Consider the following 24297-nt stretch of genomic DNA (forward strand, 5'->3'; position numbering starts at 1 on the left):
CTCGAGTGACCTTGTTACGTTTCAGATCACCTAAGTTTAGACTTTCATTACATCGGGTCGATCCTTTATATTTGACCGACCGAACATACTCGATCGGTCATTTCAGCTAGTTCTACATGCACGGTCGGTTCTATATGCTCGGTTAGTCTATCAAGTCCGACCTATCTCTGTCGGCCGTGCATATAACGATCCCCTCTGTCGGGTCTAACTTTTTCCACGTGGCTCCTCCTCCTCTCGCCCTTCTCTGCCTTCCTCATCCTCGTTATCTTTCTTCCCTTCTCCTACAAGGGGGTCCCCTTATCATAACCCTATCAGGGGACATTTGCTCTAGTATAGTGACCCTTTTACAAAGGAGGTCAAATACAATATTTTACAAGAATTGAAAATTAATCTCAAGACATATTAAAATAATCATCCCTATATATTCATGAGACATATAGATTATATTATTTTAGTAAAATGTGATTATGCACATCAAGATACTTCTCATACCTTGTTTTTAAATTATATAAAGAAATATAAATAATAAAATTGAGTTAATAGTCGATCATTAAATAGTTAAAGAGAGTAGTTTTTATTTAGAGTATGTATTAGTCCAAAATTAATCACTCCAATTTATTTTAAATTTATAAATAGTTGAATTCGACGAAAAAGATAATTTATTTTCAAAATTAATAGGACAAAGTCCAACCATTTTACTTATTTAAAAAAAAAAACTAGCAGTGGCAGTTTCGTGATTATATTTTCCTAAAACTACCGCTTAGCACGCGAGGCGACCGGCTACGGAAGCCGTGTCCTTCCCGCCGTTCTTCCTCGGCTTACTGCGATTCGACGCGGCGGCCGTAGCGGAGAAGGAGCAGTGGTTTCTCTTCATTCCCTCCTCGTCCATAAATATCTGCTTCTGCCGGCACTCCTCGCTGCAAAATGCTCGATCCCCTCTGCTCGTGTCGAAAGCCACCCAGTAGAGAATCGCAGAATGAGATAAAAAATTCCAATTTCAACTCCGAAAAGGCAAGAAGGTTTGGTCCGCTCACCTATACATGTAGATGTCTTTGCTTTCTTGCAGCTTTTTTCGGCAGAGAGAGCAGTTTTCCAGAAAAGGGCTTGTGCAGAAGGAAGAAGAAGAAGTAGAAGTAGAGGGGTTCTTGATAAGTGAGGTTTGTCTTACGATATTTGAGTATTTTGGCATGCTCTTTTTTGTCTCCAAGAGAACGCTTAACCCTGCCATCTTATTAGTCAATCACTTGTGCTGCTATCTCTACTTCCTTGCGAGAAGTTGGAGGAGTGAGGGCTTTTAAAGGGGGAAGGCAGTGTATGGTGCACTGCAAGAACAGGTTGAGGGATTGGGGCATGATAGGGATTGGGGATCTGGATTCTGGGATGGGGTGGTTAGCTTGTCTACATTGCCACAGAAATTATTGAAAACACTGCCACGATTTGAGAATGTGGTCATCTTGTTTGACAGGAATCTTGTTTTTCTAAATGGAAATTGATATCTTGTGCACTGCAATAAAAAAAAGGTTAGCAGGTAATCGCAAACTAGGGATTGCTGAGCACATAGTTTTCCAGTATTTCCTCGTCAGTGATTTACCTTTTATGCATTGCATATCTGGTTGATAATTCTAAATGCATGAATTAAAACGAATTAAAACGGTAAATGCATAATCTCCCGTAGATCTGCAATCGGCGACGACAAGACTCACTGTCAGAAGAACGATCACAGGATCGGAAAGCTCTCCACAATTCCATGAAACAAATCTCACCGCCTCAAATGTTCTCCTTCCCTCGTCTTCGTTGCACCTCTTCTGCCGAATGATCCTTGGACGCACCCTTTATAAAGGGAAATACCCCAGGGGTGTAATGGACTTTTCCATTAAGAATAGTGGGGAACGTGGGCATGTTCTCATGTTCCCACTTTCCCCATTTCCTACATCTCCCACTCGTCCAAGTTAAGTTACTAAGACTAGTTTATTCAGGTAAGTCACAAAACTAGTTAGTTACAAAGACCTAATAAGTCACATAGACTATTTGAGAGTTTGGTCACATAGACTATATTAGAACATCCAATCCATACTTAGAGAAAATGATTTGTGTGACAGCAAGCACATTGAGTGATAGTTGCTAAGAATATTGTTATACCTTTACTTAGCCGCTCTTTGAGCGATCAATGTTAACAAAGTTGTTACACTTTACTTAGCTGCTCAAATAAATTAGAGACTCATTCTTCATGACACATAGCCATTTTCCTGGTGGAACATAGCATTTATCCAGGAACCATCCAATCTTCAAGTGACACACAACCATTATCTTGGAGATATCCATGTCTTGCTATTTACCCAAATTAAATAATTTTCATTTACATAGCCGCTCTTTGAGCGATTAATGCTAACAAAGTTGTTACACTTTACTTAGCCGCTCAAATAAATTAGAGACTCATTCTTCACGACACATAGCCATTTTCCTGGTGGCACATAGCATTTATCCAGGAACCATCCAATCTTCAAGTAACATACAACCATTATCTTGGAGATATCCATGTCTTGCTATTTACCCAGATTAAATAATTTTCATTTACATCAATATGAACATCTCTAATCTCTTATAATAATCATTATGTCAAAAGCATGTTCTATATCCAATATTCACATTCATTTCTATACATAACAGAAATGGGTCGACCAGTGAATAACATCAAAAGATGTAAATATATTTAATCTTCCTTTTTAGCTAGAATCTATTCATTTTAATCAGTCGCTTTCCTAGTTATGCTCCATAGACCGAATCATCCATAGTCATAGGATATACGTTAAAGTAGCAAACACTGATTAAAACTTCAAGTAAACAGCTAAATAGTCACTAAGGAAAAAATTGAGATTAACTTATAATCTCAAAGGTCTCACATAGCAGAGAGATAGAGATTCATTCTCCTACTACCTTTATTGTCGCAATAGCACATATGGTATGAATCACATGTTATGATGTTATTCTCTTTATTAAAAAGAGCGCATGTTGTGTTCAAATTTAATATCGTATAAATTTTGATCTAGACATACCTAATGTCTAATCCTGAATTCAACATATGAATTCTAATCTGGCCTTTAACAGGTTCAGTAAATAGTGGGTTTATTTACTTCGATCATTATTAATACATAAATGATCTTATTTTGACACAATTATCAAAGTGACCTCAACTTATGGATCTGTCTCTAATTTCAGCTACGTAAGTTGTTCCATAAGTAATGGTCTTGCCCCTATTTGCACTTAACAAACTGAGATGATTTCCATGTGAGTGGATCAATCTCCACCTGCCAACATGCTCACCGAGATCTTATATGAATGTAACAAATACAACATATATACCGAATAAATTATGACAAATGACACAATCAAATCACAAAGTCTAATTGTTATTTCAATATTGTTACATTCTACGAAGTCCCAAAGACTTTATATGTCCTTTAAATGACTCTTTAGTCATTGACTTAGTAAAAGGATCTGTAAGCATAGCACGTATAGGGACATACTCAAGAATTACTTTTCTTTTAGCCACAATATCCCTCACAAAATTATATTTAATTTCTATATGCTTGCCTTTACTGTGATATTTGAGATCCTTGGAAAAAGCTATTACAGCTTGACTGTCATAGTAGACAATTACTGGACTCCCACTATCCTCAGCAATTTTCAGATGCTTCAGAAACCTTCTCAACCAGACTGCTTCTTGCACAGTCACTGAATATATCACATATTCAGCTTCCATAGTCGACAAAGCTACACAAGCTTGTTTCTTGTTGTTCCAGGAGATGACGCCACCATTGAACAAGAATGCATAGCCTGATGTAGATTTTCTATCATCCAGGTCCCCAGCCCAATCTGCATCTGAATAACCTTTCAGACTCATATCTAATCCTTAAAAACAGAGATAACAATCTATTGTCGCCTTCAGATATCTGAATATCCTTTTTACCGCCTTCCATTGTCTCAGTCCTGGGTTTGACTGGAAGCGATTGACTAAGCTCACAACATAGCTGATATCGGGACGTGTACACAACATAGTGTACATCAAACTACCAATAACACTGGCATATGATTTTTTTATTCATCTCAGCTATTTCCTCTGGTGTTAAAGGACATATACTCTTGCTCAAAACGGTACATTTCACAATAGGTGTATGTTCTACGTTGCAATTTGACATGCTGAAATGAACATCTTATTTATATAAAACTCTTGCGATAGATCCAAAAGTCTTTTAGGACGATCTCTTATGATCTTCACTCCTAAGATGTATTCAGCTTCTCCCATATCCGTTGTATCAAATTGTGATGACAGTCACTTTTTAACTTTATTCATATATACTATGTCATTTCCAGCTATCAGCATATCATCAACATATAATGATAAAATGACATACTTTCCTTTTCCCTTTTCAAGAAAACACAATGCTCTTCATTGATCATCTCGAATCCATAAGATAAAATAACTTTGTTAAATTTTATGTTTCATTATCTTGACGCTTGCTTTAGGCCATATATAGACTTTCTAAGTCTATATACTTTCTGCTCTTGGCCTTTAGTAATGAAACCTTCTGGTTGAACCATATAAATTTCTTCGTCAAGATCACCGTTAAGGAAAGCGGTATTTACATCCATTTGATGTAATTCCAAGTCATAATGTGCCACAAAGGCCAAAATAACTCGTATTGACACAAATTTCACTACGGGAGAAAATGTCTCTTCAAAGTCAATACCCTCCATTTGGGTATATCCTTTTGCAACTAAACGAGCTTTGTATCTGTATCAGCTTTCCTCTTTATTTTGAGAATCCACTTATTCCCAATAGCCCTTTCGGCCCGGAGGAAAATTGACTAAGTCCCAAGCATGATTCTGAATCATGGACTCCATCTCTTCAACCATTGCAACTTTCCATTTTTCTTTAACTCTACATCCCAATGCTTTCTCAATGGATTGAGGTTCATCATCATCAATTGGAAGTGTAACCAATGCCTCATTCTCAATATCAAACCTCTTCTTAGGTTTGATCTTACGAACACTTCTCCGTAAGTTGGGTTGTTGAGAAGTCAACTCATGACTCAGCATATCACTCCCACTCAGTTGACTAGACTCAGATATCCCTTTTGACACTTCTCTTGTTGATAATATCTCGTCCTCCTCAAATAAAGAAACATTTTTATCAACATCACCTCTGATTGGGAACTCTGTTTTGAGAAAAGTTGCATCTCTCGAATCTATTTTGGAGATGGTTTCATCTAGTTGCTCACCTATGAAAACATAACCTTTAGAGGTCTCATGATATCTTAGAAAGATACATTTCTTACCCCTAGGTCCTTGTCTTCCATACTTGTGAGAACTATCATGAACATAAGTAATTGACCCCTAGGGTTTCAGATTACTTAAATCTGGTTTTCTGCCTGTTCAACGTTCATATGGGGTAGATGGAACTGACTTTAAAGGCACTTTGTTAAGTATATAGGCTGCAGTTAATAATGTATCTCCCCAATAGGAGATTGACAAATTAGCCTGCTCCATCATAGACCTAACCATTTCAAGAAGAGTCCTATTTATTCTTTCAGCTATCCCATTTTGCTGTAGAGTTCTAGGAATTATCAGTTGTCTTATAATCCCTCTATCATTACATATTGTCTTGAACATATCAGACAAATATTCCCCTCTACGGTCAGTGCGTAAAGTCTTAACTTTACGTTCCGTTTGATTCTCAACTTCGTTCATATAACGAATGAAGCAATTCAATGCTTCAGATTTGTGAGAAATCAAATACACATGACCGAACCGAGAGAAATCATCAATAAATGTAATGAAATAAGAAGCTCCATGTCTAGCCTTCACATTCATTGGACCACAAATATCTAAATGAATTAACTGCAATATTGATTCCGATCTAATGACCTTATCAAATGGTTTCCTAGTTACTTTTCCAGCAAGACAATGCTCACATATAGACAATTGAATCTTAGCCCGAGTGCCCAATAGACCCTCTCTAGCCAACCGATTCATACGTTCTTGTCCTATATGTACTAATCTAGCATGTCAAACCTCATCAGTTATATCTGCATCACTAGTTAGAGCAATGTTTGAAAAACAACCATCAATTGCATAATTGACATCTGGTTCTACATCAAGAATCATAAAACTATTTGTTAAAAAACCATGTCCGATTGACACTGAGTCAATCTTAAGTTCAACACATCGATTGTAAAAATTAATACAATACCCTAAATCAAGAAGACACGTAACGAAAACAAGATTCCGTCGAATTTCAGGAGCATAGAGGACATCATGTAGAAACAAAACTCTATCACCATGGAGGTTGAGTTTGCAAGTGCCGACTCTTTTGACTTCAACTCTTGCATTGTTTCCTACATAGATCCATTTGTTGCCAACTGGTACCCGACGGTACTCTACAAATATAACTCGCTCTCGAGTTACATGGTTGGTTGCCTCCGAATCTATAATCCACAAAAGATAAGAATCAGCTAACAACACTGAGCTAGCAACAAAATGCTCAGAAAAATAAGACACGTTGGAATTTACCTTTTTCGGTTCACTGCACTCCCTAGCGAAGTGACCCTTCTTGCCGCCGTTAAAACAAGTCAACTTATTTTTAGGTTTCTTTCCAGTTTTCTTTACTATTTTCTTGATTGGGCCCTATTCCACGGCAACAACTTCTCTCTTCTTTCCCTTCCCTTTCTTGAACCATTTCCTTTTTATGGATCCAGATGATCCAGCAGAACCTACAGCCACATAGGCTTGTCTTGAAATCCTTACGGATTCAACTCTCTCTGCCTCCAATTCTACATAACGTGAGACGCCAATGAAAGTCTTGATACTCTCACTGTGAGTTAGGGTCTGCTTCATAGTCTCCCAAGAATCTGGAAGTGAACGAATAACTGCTTGAACCTGTTGTTCATCGGTCAACTCATGACTAGTAGTTTTAAGCTCCCGAATCATGTTCGACATCTCCCTGAGGTGTTGAACCATTGATACATTTACACACATTTTGTAGCTGTCAAACCTGATTGTCAACTGTCGAAGCTTGCTCAGACTTAATCCATTGTATTTTTCTTTAGGGGCTACCCAGACTGTATGAGCTGAAAGATATGACCCATACTCAAAAGCTAGGTCGTCTACCATTGAATTAATCAATATGCCCTTTGTAGTAGAGCCCTTTTTCTTCCATGCCTTATAGGCATCAAGATCTCGTCTATATTATGTAGTGGGACCATCTGTAGGTTCTTCGATAACCTGATTTACAGCCTTTAGAACTTCTTGTTCCTCAAGTACATATTGTATCCTGAGGTGCCAGATCTTATAGTTATCCCTATTAAGTTTTTCACCCTTGTTGAGTTCAACTATAATATTTTTGGTTGTCATAATCTATCATAAATAAACACATTATTTAGTATTCAGTGTAAATCATATGCATGCAATTTATGATTAACTCAATATTAATTTGAGTTGGTTTTCAAAATCAAGTGACAACTATATTTTCACTCATCATTCGTATGACCAATCAAATCAAATATTAATCAATTCTATTACACACATCCCAACAAATAAACTAATCATTTATAATATCATGAATTCTATAATTAAATGAACTAATCATTTAATATATCATGATTTTTTTAATTAAATAAACTAATCATTTAATATATCATGAACTAATCATGCGTCATGTCAAGTAAACAACATAATTAAATAAATATATTATTAATATAAAATTATGTTGCATATTGTTAACATATAACTAACTGACATGAATGAAATGAACTCATATTGTTCATAACGACAATAACAATAATAGAACTCTAGTAAACTAGATAAGTTACTACTACTCCCAATAGGACAAACACTATTGCAGTGGCCAACATTATCTCTTTCAGCCTGGACTCATTTGAGGTAATTTCAAGTAGGACAGTTTCAGGATTCTCTATAGGATCCTCAATTGGATCCTCTTCGATCATTTTTGGGTCCTCTTCAAACTCTTCAGAATCCTCTTCAGCCATATGGTGAAGCAGTTCCTCACATAATACTGAATATGTAATGCGTTCTTGATGACGCCCCCAAATATAGTCTACTATCATCGTAGGATTTTCTGGCAATGAACGCATCAAAGCCCAGATCCTATAACTATCCAGGACTGGAAACTCTTCTCGCTCAAGTTTCCAAAATAGATCATCAAGTCGTCCAATGTGTCCGTTGACTCCATAAGTAGAGTTATACTCTATTTCCTGAATTTCCTCCCTGAGCTGATTTCGTCGCACTTCGTGACGAGTCAATATGGTAATTGTCCGTACCATTTGAAAAATTGAAATTAAATAAGTCAGTACAAAACCGACTAACCAGTACAAAACTGGCTTAATTCAATTTATACATGCATAGTACCAACATAATCAATCAAGAAAAACAAATCTTCTCGATTTTCAGGAGTCTAAGTCGACCGACCAATTGGATCGGTTGATTAGGAATTCAGATCCTAAGCTTGGTTCATAGTCCCTAATTAGAACTGATCTAATTGGACAAGGATTTATGTACTTATGTTCTATTACTGTTTATCTAAGTTCATTTCAGTCAATTTAAAACTCATTGATCAAACTCAGGTCCGTTTAATCAAACTAATGCACATTGGTTTAAGTCTGACCAATTAGAACAAATCTAATCATTTAATCATATTGGGTCTAAACCCAATTATTTAACCCAAACTAATTCAAGTTTAGATCAAATTGGTTCGATTAAACCAAATAGTTTAATCTAAATTAGGTCTAATTGGACCAACATTGGTCTGGACCATTTGCCCTAAATGATGAATTAATTGAACCTAATTTTCAATTAATTACCGCATGCAAAAAATAATGAAACATTAACATTAAATGCATGCAGACAAATGCAAAAGAAAAACTTATAATTTTTTTTAACTCTATGAGGCTTATCAGCGGTTAAAAAACAAAATTATTTGCATGTGCCATTTTTTTATTTGATTTTCTAAAATTAAACATTTCCCCACGAAGCACTATGCTTCATGTTTCTTCCGTTTTCTTTGTATCGCGATTTCTCCGCCTCACTGCCCACGTTCGCACGCCGAGTACACTGCCACGCAATCGCGACAGACACGATCGCTGGCCATATAGGCCGATCTTTGGCCTACCGGTCGCCAGTCGACTTTAGGCCCGATGATGTCGCCAGCGCATGCTCTGCCTGTCCCAGCCACCAACTCATCGCCGGCCAATTGAGACACCATCGCAGGCCACGGAATGTCGTCGCCGGCATTTCCTTGCGGCTCGAGCCCTACTCCGATGGAAATTGCTACACTGTCGTGATTTTTTAAACTTGGCAAAGTGCGCTGTCGAGCAGCGACGCTAACGCCGGTGGTGACTCTTACCAGCAACTCTGTCGGCGGTAAGCGACGGCTACCAGCGACCCTGTCGCCGATCTCCCTACCATGATGCAGTAGCCGGTACTTGTATGCTACTACACATTAGTCGTGCAAAACAACGACGAGAAATAGCAAAGCGATACAGAAAATATCCGAACAGCGGTTTCATAATTCGTCTTAAGCATTTAGAAATAACATGCTCTGATACCATTGTTGATAATTCTAAATACATGAATTAAAACAAATTAAAATGGTAAATGCATACAGCGATCTTCCGCAGATATGCAATCGGCGACGGTAAGACTCGCTATCGGAAGAACGATCACAGGATCGGAAAGCTCTCCACAATTCCACTAACCAAATCTCACCGCCTCAGATGTTCTCCTTCCCTCGTCTTCGTTGCACCTCTTCTGTCGAATGATCCTTGGACGCATCCTTTATAAAGGGAAATAACCCATGGGTATAATAGACTTTTCCATTAAGAGTAGTGGGGAATGTGGGCATGTTCCCATGTTCCCACTTTCTCCATTTCCTAAATTGGTATCAGAGCATGTTATTTCTAAATGCTTAAGACGAATTATGATACCGCTGTTTGGATATTTTCTGTATCGCTTTGCCATTTCTCGTCGTTGTTTTGCACGACTAATGTGTCGTAGCATACAAGTGTCGGCGACTGCATCACGACAGGGAGATCGGCGACAGGGTCATTAGTAGCCATCGCTTACCGACGATAGGGTTGCTGGTAAGAGTCATTGCCACGTTCGCACGCCGCCACACAATTGCGACAGACACGATCGCCGGCCACATAAGCCGATCTCTGGCCTACTCGGGCGGTCGCCAGTCGACTTTAGGCCCGATGACGTCGCCAGTGCATACTCTGCCTGTCCCAGCCACCAACACATCGCCGGCCAACCGAGACACCATCGCAAGCCACGGAATGCCAACCGAGACACCATCACAATTTGTCATATTCGTTTTTGGTCTTCAACCAGGTGTCTTAATAACACATTGAATGTGGGACAATTTTCTATTCAGTACACAGTGACAAGGTTAAACCATTCCCAATAGCCATTATATGGATTCAGAACTCTAACCTGCGGCAGAAAATTTGTGTAGCTCTCTTACTACTAGACCAAGCAATTAATATATAGTCACCTTCTTTACTTATCAAACACCAATCGATTCTTGTTATTATCTCATTAGTGTTTGATATGTTACTTTCAGAGCCTGTTTTACATGGTGGAAACGGTGTGTCGGTGAAAAGGAGTGGAGGGACTACATTTGTTATTTATTTTCCATTGTTTACTTGGATCCACACTTTTAAGAATGGAAAGTAATGCAAAAAAGCAGTCCTAATTTTTCCTAGTTTTGATTCCACCCAAATGTGAGTGGAAATATGATTAAATTGTCTTCTTCGAAAACAAAAGACTACACTAAAGATCAGTTTCACATAAATCTTCTTTCTTACTTTAGTGCGGTAAACACTTATGTCTACAGTCGATTGCATATGTCTCTTTTATGACATCCAATTTCCATCATCTTCAATGACACTGCCTCCATAGCCCCATCATCCATATTTGCATCATCTGAGGGTATTAATGCCATATTTTTAATTTTTGAGGAATAATTTCCATCCTTCACAACATGATTGAAAAATTAGACCTCATTCATTTTTAATACTCGCCTTCTTTTTTATATCTTTTATTCATCCTAATTTCCCTCTTCACTATAAAATCAGGCATTAGACTGGAAAATTAAGATATCTCTATTGATGAAACCAATGATCATGGTTCAGCCTTGATATTGCCCGAGTAAATAAAGAAATAATAAACTATCAGTGGGACTTGGCTACTATCTAACTAGCTGTGCCTGTACATACTTTGCAGAGATCGAGATTTGGACAAAAAGAAGAGCTTCAGCAGCAGTGAGATCAAACTTGGCCACTATCTCTTTCACGCTGCTAATAAGTTGTTCTCTCTGAACAAAGGTGCACTCCATGAGCTTCCTTCAGCATAAACTATAGTTTAGATGTTTTAACTTCAGAAAATAAAAAAAAAAAAAGAGTAGATGCCATTATGTTAGCTTTCTGAAGATGTTGCTACCCAGCTTGCATCCTGCATGCCTTGAAAATGGTACGGATGATTAGCCTCACCTCTCGAAAGAACTATAATTAAATCTCTGATTACGTGAGCCGAATAGCATGGCTGAGAGGTCCACCTATGGCCGCTTCCCCACTCTGGTTTCGTAGCACTGATGCATTGTTTCCGTTAAGGAGGGAAAAGAGGTGCCCATGCCCAGATTCCTTTAATTATTGCACCCGAAACTATGGGCATAAGTTTAGAACAAATGGACGAACCTTGTCGGTGTGGACCTGGTCAGAAAGCAAGTTCCGAGCACAAACCACATTCATCTCCCCTCCTCTGCTAGCTGGATGGATTAGCAACAGGTCAGTGGAGGAACATAATCTAGCTTTAGAAGATATGCCGTGATCGTGGAAGGTTGTATGTCATATAGTTGGTCCTAACTATTCGAGTATTTGGATGGTCGGGAAAACTTTTTGACAGGGATTGCAGCTGTTTCTTTGAGTTCCTTCATTAACACTAACTTGTCATAACCACTGTGATCAGTCAGTTTAAAACTGTTAGGCTTTAAGATATGCAAGATTCATGATGGTGGAAGATTGTCATGTGGTGGCCGATTAGGAATGGAACCACTCAAGTTTCATGCTGCTTGGGCAGACTTAAAGCATGCATGCACCTATTCTTCTTGTTCATATAAAGGAACTAGACCTCTTTCACTCTTCCCTATTTATGAATTAGGAGAATAATCTGGTTAAAGAGATGTTCCTGTATCTCCTAACCAACTTAAATTAGGTTCTTGTCGTCCAAATATATTCTAGCATTTTCTTACTCAAATAATGACTTAATACACGCACACACTGATTTTAATATAATTACATATTGTAATGATTTCAACATTCATACATGGACCTATACCGGTCAAGTTGTTGGTGCAATTAATGGATTAAAGAGATGGTCGATAGGGTTTGAATATCGTTTGTGCCTGCTAAAATAAAAATAGTACTCTTGCTATGATTTTGGTAAGGTCACATATAAATTAGTAGTGGAAAATAACAACATAAATAAAAATATACCACAAAGCGAAATAGACGTTTAAGTTTGCTCAACAACCCTCATATTTCTATTCCATAGATTTTCTCCTAGAATTCTTTATATTTTCTCCTCTGATCCCGTCCGGAGGTTGAGTCGGACGGAGGTCGGTCGAGGTGTCCCGATGGTTGACGGAAGGTCGTTGATCCCGTCCGGAGGCTGAGTCGGACGGAGGTCGGTCGAGGTGTCCCGATGGTTGACGGAAGGTCGTAGAAGATGATTCGGCTCCCACGGGTGGCTGACGCTGTTGCAGGACCCTGCGCACACTCAGACGATCTCCCCCCTTCACGTTAGAGACCAAAACCCAGGGAAAAAGTCCCCGGATCAGGCCCTCCGACGCTCAAGTCAGGTCCTTTTTCCCCAGAAAAGAACAGAGAGAAGCAGAAGGAAAGACCGTTGTGGAAAAAAGTGACGAGAGAGTGTGTGCGCGTACCTGCATACGAGGAATTTCTCGCCTTTTATGCCCCCCCCCTTCTGGAGCCTGCCATCCTGTCAGAAAAAACGTTAGCCGCTGGGCTTTGTCGCCTAGTTCTGGACACCTGTCGTGCTGCTATTTGTCGCGCAAGCATCTTTCCGTTTAGGAACCTCCGCCTTCGTACATGATTTTGTCCTGTAGTGGGGGACAGCTGGCAGGCTTCTACTGGTTATGAGGGCATCTTTTCGTCTTAGGGACCTCCACCTTCGCCCGCGTCGTTGATATGTAATGATTCTCCTTGACGGACCGTTGAGGTTCTCCGCACCCGTGCTACACAGCTCCTCCGATCCACTGTGACCTGCCCCGGCCTGCACCCGTGGTTTGCATTTCCGGGCCTCCAACTCGTAGATCTGCAGCCCCAACTGTCTAGACACAGCTACGCTGATCTTCAACCTGCGCCTAGCGCTTTGTACTTCCTGGCCCTCAACCGCAGGTCTGTAGCTCGGGCTGCTTCCGATCAGCTCTGCCGCTTCCGACCCGTCGGCCTATACTTCCAGTTCTTGGCCTCTGCTTAGCTCTGCCGATCCCGACTTGCATCATGCGCTTTGTACTTCCTAGCCCTCAACCACAGGTCTGTAGCTCGGGCTGCTTCCGATCAGCTCTGCCGCTTCCGACCCGTCAGCCTGTGTGCCGCCTGACGTCTTCCCTCGCCTTCCGACTGTTTTGCCCCCTTGATCGATCAGCCTGCCTGACTTCTGACTATCGCACCTGCTCGCCTTTAACCGCCCCGTCAGCCTAACCATTGACTGCCACATCACCTTTACTATTGACCACCACGTCCTCCCGACTTTTGACCGCCATATGGTCTTGACTTTTCTAACTCTTTCCTCTTGGGCCCCTCCATGATCAACCGTATCACAAGCCTCCCCCACAAGTCTAGTCGAAGGAGGACGACAGTCTGACTGACTAGACCTCCGCACATCTCTGTGATCTCAGCATATCTCTGTGTTTCTACCTCAGCATATCCCTGTGATCTCAGCGTATCTCTGTATTTCTATCTCAGCATATCTCTATGACCTTAGCATATCTCTGCGCCCCCTGCTTCCTGCCTCAGGCGTCAACTTTTGTGTCGCGTCTCTTGGGATACCATGCTTCATTTATTGCGTCGCCAGTCGCTTGGGGCGTCGCGCCCACGCAGTTGCTTTGACTTAGCTGTTGCTCCTCTTTATAAGGAGCCTTAAGGTCGCTTCTCCATGTTATCCCCTCTTCTTTACGCTGTCTTACCCGCGTTCCGCCAACCGCTTCCCCACATGATGCATTCCCCTCCCTTTTCTCAGGAAGTTGACCAACCACCCTCCCGAACGCTGGTGAACGAACTCACCACGCTACTTGTCTCGAGAGAGCGGGAGCTAAATAGGGTGTCTCAGGATCGAGATCGCCAGATAGTCGCTTTGCGTTCCATGGAAGACCAGTATCGCCTTGCAAAGTACTGCGTGGATGTGGAGAAGACGAGGAAGGAGCAGTGCTAGGCTAGCCTGCATCATCAACTTGGTCTCCAGGAACAGATGCGTCGAGAGCATGAACGGGAGCTATCCCTCCTTCGCTCGGGCCTTGAGGATAAGCAACGCACCATCACTCAGCAGCAAGCGGTCATCAGCTCTTTACGCGCGGAGCTGACTCGAGCTGTGAACGCCCCTGAATCTCCCGACAGCTCTTCACGCGGAAGTGTTCACTCCCCAGGACCAATTCCTTCCACGAGTCAAAGCTGGCCTAGGGAATAGTTGTCTCAGTGGCTCCTTTGCCATACGGCGTTCCTGCTTGTGGCCTTGGCTGTATCGCCTTCTTATTGGATTGTGCTGCAATGCTTGTACATCCGTCCCCTTTTGGCCCAGTTTCTCCTGCTCAATTTTCATCTAGCAAGTATTTTTAGAAACTGTTTCATAGGTAAAAGTTAAGAATTGCTTCATGATTCTTTTTCACGTGTGAATTTGAGATAACAAAACCGACATAGAGCTTAAGACTTAAAATTGTAATGATTATGCAGAACCTGATTATGTAGTTAATACTGCCATCCTAGGAGTAGGGTAGATGACACTCCGCATCCTTTGCCCTACGTATTTGCTGCATATTTGCAATTTGCATAACATAAAACCAGACGTAGCTGACCTGATTATAGAAAATGCTCCGCTCCAAGTGAGACACATTCCTCAGAAAAGTAGTCAGGTATAGGCACCGAGCTCGCTTATGATTTTCGCAGAGGAGTTGCTTTTTTATCCCCGCGTGGGGGGCCGGCTTATGACTCGCATTGGGGCGAGAGCTTGGGGCTACCGACCTAAAAGGTCGTTGGGCGTGAGCACAGGGCTCACTTTTAATTCTCGCATGGGAGCCGACCTGAGAGCTCACTTATAACTCGCACTGGGGCGAGAGTCTGGGGCTACCGACCTAAAAGGTCGTTGGGCGTGAGCACAGGGCTCACTTTTAATTCTCGCATGGGAGCCGACCTGAAAGGTCGTTGGGCGTGAGAGCAGAGCTCACTTATAACTCGCACTGAGGCGAGAGTCTGGGGCTACCGACCTAAAAGGTCGTTGGGCGTGAGCACAGAGCTCACTTTTAATTCTCGCATGGGAGCCGACCTGAAAGGTCGTTGGGCGTGAGAGCAGAGCTCACTTATAACTCGTGACCGGGCGAGAGTCGGGGACCTGACCCAAAGGTCGTTGGGTCGAGCACTGTGGCTCACTTTAATTCTCGATGGGAGCCGACCGAGAGGTCGTTGGGCGTGAGAGCAGAGCTCACTTATAACCTCGACCGGGCGAGAGTGGGGCCACCGACCTAAAGGTCGTTGGGCGTGAGCACGGGCTCACTTTAGTTCTCGCATGGGAGCCGACCGAAGGTCGTTGGGCGAGAGCAGAGCTCACTTATAACCGTGACCGGGCGAGAGTGGGGCCACCGACCTGTAAAGGTCGTTGGGCGTGAGCACGAGCTCACTTTAATTCGATGGGAGCCGACCTAAAGGTCGTTGGGCGTGAGAGCGAGCTCACTTATAACCCTGCACCGAGGCGAGAGTCTGGGACCACCACCCAAGGTCTGGGCGTGAGCATGTGGCTCACTTTTAATTCAAGATGGGAGCCGACCGAAAGGTCACGTGAGAGCGAGCTCACTTATAACTCGTGACCGAGGCGAGAGTTCTGGGACCACCGACCAAGGTTGGAGCAGAGCTCACTTATAATTCTCGCAGGGAGCCGACCTAAAAGGTCGTTGGGCGTGAGAGCAGAGCTCACTTATAACTCGCACTGAGGCGAGAGTCTGGGACACTCAGGTCCGAGACCGGTGGCGATGGCGCTGGTCCGAGACCAGTAATGATACTCCGGTCCGAGACCGGTGGCGATAGCGCTGGTCCGAGACCAGTAATGATACTCCGGTCCGAGACCGGTGGCGATGGCGCTGGTCCGAGACCAGTAATGATACTCCGGTCCGAGACCAGCGGCGATGGCGTTGGTCCGAGACCAGTAATAACCCCCAAACGGCAAAGGCCTAGATGCATCACTCTCTTTCGCCTCCATCCGTGCCGGCCACGCCGGCCTCATTACTTTAGTTAATCTGGTCGCCATTGCTAGCTTTGGGCGTACTCATTTGTGTCGCGCTTCTTCCTGCGATTGCATTACGCATAGTATAGAGTTAAGAATGGAAGAGGGAGCGAAAAAACCCTTACTCAACCCCTGGGCCACAGTGCCCTTGCATCTTATAGTGACCCCGCAGTCCTCGTGACGCGCCCGGTTAGCTTGCTCAGATCGAGGCTATCCACGCAGAGCTACTCGCTCAGCCAATCCGCACGGGGAACACCCCCGCAGGCCTGCTTGCTACTTCTCTGGTCTGACAGTCGCTTCCGCTGCCCCGTCTTACCTACGGTCCTTTTAAATTGCTTAGCTTCTGCAGCTTCATGAAACTTCCCGCCTAACTTCGAGCCTTTCACGAAGAATGCTTCTTTCTTTGAGGCCACGCCCCATCATGATTACCTTGCCTTGTCGACATTTAATGCGTTCCTTCTCATGATGACACCTGTCTGGCGCCTTTACTGCGCACGCCTCCTGACGCCAGCAGCTGACCCCCTCTTGCACCCTTCGGCGCTTATTTCTCATCCGACGGTGTTGAGGCGCGTTGCCCCAAAAGGATATGCGGCTCAACTTTCGATGTTTCCTAGGAATGGATGAGCTTTATAAACCCTAAAGGTAGTCCGCCTTCTTTACCCCGACGCTTCACCATCCTCCTCCTCCCTTCGTTCGCGGCCGTTTCTAGCATTGCAGCTCCTCGTCTTCCTGCTTACACCTGACCTGTGACCCTTCTTGTCCTCATCCCCCTTACCTGCTTGCTCCTCACAGCCATGGATGGTAAGGACCCCCTCTGGTATTCGCATTACATTTCTGATTTAGACCACCACGACCTGTTTGCACTGCAATCCAACCTGGGGGTAGGCCCGGCATATGAGTTTCGCCTTCCTTCGACAGACGAACATCCTTCTTCTCCCCCCGAAGGGTTTATCACCGTTTTTAAGGATCAGGTCTTAGGCGGTCTTCGCTTCCCGCTACATCCTTTTCTCTCCGAGTTGAGTCAGTATTGCAGGATTGGTATCTCTCAGTTTGCCCCCAATGTATTCCGCGCAGTCTGCGGAACCATCATCTTGTGTCGCATTTATCGAATCTCATTGACTGCTAGACTGTTCCATCACTTCTATTCCTTCCGGCGAGCTGAGGCAGGGGTATTCAACGTCCAGGCCAAGCCGGGCCTTAAGTTCTTTGATGACCTTCCTTCTTCCAACAAAGGCTGGAGGTCTCGCTTTTTCTTCCTTAAGCCCCCTGCCCCCTTAGCTGGACCTTCCCAATGGCGTTCTTTCCTCGCTTCGGACTTCCCTTCGCATGTCCACGAACCTGCCTGCTCCGCGGCTGCGGACAAACTAAGAGGTGTTGTTGTTCGCCTGTCCGTGCTGATGCTGGAAGGCATTCTGCATGTTTTTGGTCTTAGTCTTGTCTCCACAGAAATTGGAGCTCCTTTTGGTAAGTTGTTATCTTCTTGTATACCGCTCTTCGCTAACTGAGGTGCTTTTTCTCCTTATTTTTGCAGTGGCTGCCGTCCTCCGTTCCTTTGCTAGCAAAGAGACGCCCGTGGTGGCCGTTCTGCAAGCTCTGAACGAGGAGCTGACGCAAGGTCTACCTTCTAATCCAGCCGTCGCTTCCGGTTCGCCGCTTTCGGAACCCCGGACTTCTGATGCGGAGGACGTCCCGCTGCTTATTGAGCCACCAGCTCTCTGTCTTGCAGACTCAGCCCTACCCTGCACCTCTGACCAACCTCCGGCTGAACCATTGCCTGTAGAGCCAGTGTCTTCTCTCCCTCCGACTATGAAGCTGTGCCTGACGCGCAAGGGCAAGAGAACAGCCCCAGCCGTCGCAAATTCGCCTCCACCTTCTCGCCGCCAGCGTGTAGTGAGCTTTTCTTCCCCCACCCGATCCTCGGATACGAGCTCGGTCCAAGAGGCAAGCTTGGTCCAGGAGAAGACCTCTGATCCGGAGGTGGCAGACCCACCGTTGGACCTAACTGCTTCTGCGCCGATCCAGAGTATGTTCTCTGCCCCGCCTTCGTCCTCTGGCGATTAGCCCCTGGGCCTACCGATGCCCTCCGTGTCTCCTCTTCGCGCGCCTCCGAGCCCGGCCATGCCAACCCCGAACCTGCCCTCGACAGACCCAGCCTTCGAAGCGTTATGGAGGCTTCCCTCTTCTTTGGGGACCTGGCCATCGCCTAGCAATCAGCCAGCCAGCAGCTCTGGGAGAGCGGTTCTCCTTTGGGGGAATTCGACCAAATTGCTCGCTCCCTGGTCGCGGTAAGTCCTTTCTCTTCTTTTTCCTTGTATCGGTGTATTTCCGTAACCCCCCTTCTCTTCTTCCGGCCACTTGCAGACCTGCTCCGCGAGTCTGAGCGCCGTGCAACGTGCGACCGAGCTTCAGCGAGAGAACGTGGTACTCAAGGCTCGTCTTCAGGAACTGGAGCACCCTGCGGCTTCCTCCGCTCCTCCCGAGCCTTCTCTTGGAAGCTTGGATGCCTATCTGCGTGCCATCGGGGAGTCGGCGGCCTCTGCTCGGACCATTTCCCATGCTGCCTTCAATATGAGGTGGATCGCCGTCGAGCGGCAGTCTCTGAGCTGAAAGCCAAAGAGACAGAGCTGCTCTCCCAATCAGAGGAGTTGGCGCTTCTACGGCAAGGTCAAGAGCTCTTGCAGATGAGGCTGGCCGACTCCCAGGCCCAGGCTAGTGCTGCCGCTGCCCGAGAAACAACCATGCAGGCGCAGTGGGAAGCGTGCCAAGCCACTCTCCAGTCCTTGCAAGCGGATCTCTTGAAGGTCCAGGAAACGGTGTCTCGGGGTCAGAGCGATTTGTCCTTGGCCCACGCCGAAGCTGAAGAGAATCGGAACGGTTTGGAGGTGTACCGGGCTGGCGAGCCAGAACGGCTGAGGGCGTACAGACTGGCCTACGTCCGCACCTCCTTTTTCCTCCATAAGCTGGGGCGGTGGATGGTCTTGTTGCTCTATCATGGAGCCGCTGGTGGGGTTAGACAAGCCTTTGAGCAGGGCTTCCTTCGCTCGGCACCTCCCGCCACGTTCTTGGACACAGCTCGCCTGACTAGGGAATTGCCGCAGGACACCTTCCCCTCTTTTGAAGTGGATGAGGGACTCTTTCTCTTGGAGGCTCCTCCACCTGCGGCCGATCCAGCTCTCGGGGATATCTCCGCCCAGGCCCCTTGCGTAGCTGCCTCTGACACGCCGGCTGATCCCGTATCTCCCGACACAACACCAGCAGACCCCGTGCTCCTTCCTTTGGCTTCCACTGACTCAGTGCTCTCTCCCCAGGACGTAGCATGATGAGTGATGTACTGCCATATTCTCCTTCTATGTGTTGACGCCGAACCTTCTGTGATTGTAATTATGGCTATGGTCGTTCTGCACTCCGGAAAATTATCTCGCTTCCCCATTATACATCCTTAACTTGTTTCTTTCTTTAGTAGGTCGCCTTTGGTCTTGTTAGATCTCCGCTAATTTGTTTGCCCTTGCTCGTTTTGCTTGCTTTGTCCGGCCACGCAGCTCTTCCTCCGGTAGTTGTCTTTGTACTTGGTCCGGCCCGAGCCAACTCGTGCCTCGCATGTCCCTGAAGCCTGCTGACCTGCATTACTTGTCTCTATACTGGCTCTTCCGTACACTTTTGTCTTGGTTGGAGCGACTCCTTTAGGAGACGCTTCGTATTTCGAGCCCTCGCCTTTCCCATAATGCCCTCTGGTTATATTTCCGAGGCTCATCACAGAGCACTCCCCACCTGCGTCCGCTGTTGCATCCACCGTCCGTTGCGGTTTTACGAAAATATCCTTCCTCCACCATACCTATAAGTATCTTCTTCCTCTCTCCCTTTTGTTATGATTCGCCACCGCCGCGAAGTACTCAAACATCCGCCGCCGACTACTCGTTTCTGAGACTGCGCCGCGCTTCTTCTTTTTTCTCCAAGCTTCTCCCTTTTCGTCTGTTCCTTTTGCCGCCTGAGATAATCCTCCTAGCAATGGCTTCTCCTTCTTGGGCTTCCTTGCTAGCGGAGCATTTCCCAGACGCTTCAACTTTCGCTGAGTTAGATTGGGATGACCTACGGTACACTTACGAAATCCCTACTGGCTTTCGCCCCATCATTCCTACTGGTGTGAACTTGTACTTCGATCCCCCGCCGGGTTCTTGTACTTTCTTTACTGAGCAATTCGCATCTGGCCTTCGCCTACCCCCGCATCCTTTTTTGTCTGGAGTGTGTCGCTACTTTAAGATTCCCTTAGGTCAGCTAACTCCCAAATCCATAAAGATTTTATGTGGCTTTGTGATACTCTGCGAAGTTTGTGAGGTTTCCTGGTCAGCTCCCCTTTTTCATTGCTTCTTCGCCCTCATTCAGCGCGTCGATGGTCTTTTTGATTTTCAAGCTCGCAGCCAGACTACTTTCTTTTCTCCTCTTCCTCCTCCCAGTGCTAACTGGAAGAAAAAGTTCTTTTTTCTCCGGTTTCCGGAGGAGACAGGCTGGCCCATGCATTGGCAACCTGAACTGCCTATGACTCCAGCGCTGGATGAATTCCACATGGACCTCTCTTATGCCACGGCTGCTGATCGACTGGGGGACTGGCGCTTGAATCTGACGAGATTACTATCTGAAGATCTGCTTTCTTTCTTTAGGCTAAGCCGCTGTACCTCCGACACACCGCGCTCCTTGGGTAAGTTCGTGTTGAGTGCCTCCTTTTTGATCACTTTCCCTGTGAGAACGACCTCTCGTGTTGGCGCCTACAGCTGAGGTTCTGCATCGTGCGTCAGAGGTTTTGCCTTTGCCCCTCGATGACCTGGAGAAAATGCGGCGTGGTCGGGCAATCCTGGACAGGAGGCTACTTCCTCATCTTGGGTTTGCCTCAGTCGGGGCAGCGACTCAGCCTGCTCCCAACCCTGCCTCACACGCCGCTTCTCCTTCCCCTGCCGCCTCGAGCCGAGGTCGGGGTCAAGCTACTCGCCCGACCAGAAGCGGCTCCCGAGGAGCCTTGCGGGCATCCGGACACGGTCGCGCGGCTCTTCATCGCGCAGGTCCGAGCTCATCCGGCCGAGGCGCCACAAACAGGGGTGTGGCGGCCTCTTCACAGGGTCAGCCTTGCTCTGATGATTCTGACTCTGACAACCAGCCCCTGCTTCACAGGCGGCGCCGAAGACCGGGTCTGACTTCCTTAACGCTTGGTTCTGTTTTTGACACGACCACACTGCTCTTTGCTATCGTCCCGACTGGCTCTGACATTACTTCCCTCTTTGCTTCTGTTTCCCTTATCTGGCAGCCTCTCCTAACCCCTACAGGGGGCGACCAGCTGCGTTTCGTTCTGCACCTATTGCTGTAGAGGGAGACAGCCCCGGCGATCATCGAAACCCGGTGCCCACAGAGCCCGTTCCCGAACAACCTCCTGTTCCTCTTGGTGCTGATGCCGGCCCTTCTCAACCTTCCTCCTCCGCCCGCCATCGTTACAGGACTACCATCCCCTCTGAAGCTGCTCTAGCCCGGTGGCCTGACGCCCCGACGAGTCTTTTGATGATGAAAGACTGCCTCGGCAGTTTGTGGGCGGAGAGTATGGATCAAATGGGTGCCTCGCCTCCATTAGCCCAGATGGACAGGTTTTCGAAGTCCTGGGCGAAAGTAAGTACTCTTCTCCTTACACTGGGTAGTGGTCGGCCTTAACTGAGGGTTATATCTTTCCTCTAGACTCATGCAGAATCCCTAGTGTTGAACCAATCTTTCCACACCCTTCATCATGAAAACAAGGAACTCCAGGAGAGAGTCTCCGAATTAGAGTTGCAATTGAACGATCCCGCCCAAGCCAGTTATGCTTTGCGAGCGGAGATTCAGGCCCTAACCAACCAGACCGACCGGCAGAGGCGATCCCTGACGCAGATCAAAAATGAGCTCCGAGCCGTGAGAGAGGAGAGAGCTGCTTCTGAGGCAGGGTATCAGCAACAACTAGCCTATCAGGCTCAGGAACTACAATCCAAGGATACTCTTCTGAAGGAGAGGGGCGAGAGATTGGAGGTACAGGCAACCCAACTGGAGACTCAAGCAGCTAAACTGAGGGATCTGAAGGCAGAACTATCCCAGTCCCGAGCGGCTCTATCGGGAGTATCCACCATCTTGACCGTCTATCAAGAAGGAGAGGAGGATCATTGCCTGCGAAGTCGAATGTCCTACTTGACCTCCCCCGAATTTTTGTCCTAGGCTGGGGCACGCTTTGCTTCGACTGTGCCTTATACGGCGGCTGGAGTTATCAGGCAACTGCATGCACAGGGCTTCTTGGGCTCTATCCCCCCGGCGGACTTCTTGAATCATGACCAAATCATTCAAGGCTTTCCGGATGAGATTTTTGCTCCTTTCAAATGATCTGTACTAGCCACTTAAACTGGGAAATTGTTATATGTACACATGTCTTTTCGAGCTTTCACTTAACTGCCCTACTGTCTCCATGCCCTTCGTCGGATCCGGTCTACGTCCACAGAGCCAGCCCCCTCAAACTCGATAGGGCTGTAAGTAGTTAGCACTCCAAGGTCGATCCAGGTTCCTTCCTTGAGCGTCCTGCAAATAATAGGCCCCTGATGCCAGCTTCTTGATGACTTTATATGGTCCGTCCCATCGTGGTGCTAGCTTCGTCACTTCCCCCAAGGGCTTCATCTGCTTCCAGACTAGGTCTCCTTCTCCGAAGAAACGAGGGATCACCCTTCTATTAGAGTTTTGCCTCATTCTCTGTCTATAGGCCTCCAACCGGGCCGCTGTTTGCTCACGAATTTCGCTGATGAAATCTAGCTCAGCCAGCCGTCGCTCTGCGTTCCCCTCATCATACATCATTCTTCTCGCAGACGGTATCCCGACCTCCAGAAGTACCACTGCTTCATTGCCATACACTAAATGGAAAGGTGTCAGACCTGTACTTTCCCGGGGTGTTGTACGATAGGCCCATAAAATGCTCGGCAGCTCGTCCACCCAACTACCTCCCATGTGGTCCAGCTTGACTTTGAGCCCCCGCACTATTTCCCGGTTGACTACCTCTGTCTGACCATTGCTTTGCGGATGCGCCACCGAGGTGAAGGCCTGAGTTATGCCGAACCCCTTGCACCAATTTTGTATCTTGCGCCCTTGAAATTGCCTACCGTTGTCTGACACTAGTTTGTGAGGCAAGCCGAATCTGCAAAAGATGTTCTTCCATAAGAACTGGATCACCGTATCTTCGGTGATTTTAGCCAGAGCTTCCGCTTCCACCCACTTGGAGAAGTAGTCCACTGCTACCAGCAAGAAACGCCTTTGCCCCGTCGCCATTGGGAAAGGACCCACTATATCCATACCCCACTGGTCAAATGGGCAGGACACTATAGAAGTTCTCAGCAGCTCTGTAGGTCGGTGCGTCAGATTCTGGTACCTTTGGCATGACAGACAAGTATTCACCAGCTACTGTGCGTCCTTCTGTAAGGTAGGCCAGAAAATATCTAGCCAATAGCACTTTCCGAGCCAGCGTTCTTCCACCCGCGTGATTACCGCAGCACCCCAAGTGTATCTCCCGTAAGGCCTGATCCGCTTCTTCCATATTCAAGCACTTGAGCAGAGGTCTAGAGAAAGACCTTCTGTAGAGTTGATCTCCAATCATGATATAAGAATGGGCCTGTCTCCTGAATATACGTGTCTCTTCTAGGTTGGCGGGTATAATCCCCTGCTGGAGGAAACTCA

General features: G+C 45.8%; 1 protein-coding gene across 1 annotated transcript; it reads right to left on the reverse strand.

Moving 5' to 3' along the window:
* Positions 1–641: 641 nt before the first annotated feature.
* LOC121982884 (FCS-Like Zinc finger 3-like) lies at positions 642–1459 on the reverse strand. The gene is made up of 2 exons (XM_042535907.1): positions 1035–1459; positions 642–938 (listed from the first exon to the last, which is right to left on the reverse strand). Exons 1-2 carry the CDS (start codon positions 1226–1228, stop codon positions 761–763), a joined length of 372 nt encoding a protein of 123 aa, XP_042391841.1. The 5' UTR covers positions 1229–1459; the 3' UTR covers positions 642–760.
* Positions 1460–24297: the final 22838 nt, after the last annotated feature.

The sequence above is a fragment of the Zingiber officinale genome, chromosome 5A (genome assembly GCF_018446385.1).
Source record: "Zingiber officinale cultivar Zhangliang chromosome 5A, Zo_v1.1, whole genome shotgun sequence".
Classification (NCBI taxonomy): domain Eukaryota; kingdom Viridiplantae; phylum Streptophyta; class Magnoliopsida; order Zingiberales; family Zingiberaceae; genus Zingiber; species Zingiber officinale.

Excerpts from the sequence above, each read along its gene's own strand:
- LOC121982884 (XM_042535907.1), bottom strand. The coding sequence starts at position 1,228 with ATGGCAGGGTTAAGCGTTCTCTTGGAGACAAAAAAGAGCATGCCAAAA. Across the intron at positions 939-1,034 it reads AAAGACATCTACATGTATAG|AGGGGATCGAGCATTTTGCA; the intron begins GTGAGCGGACCA and ends CGACACGAGCAG.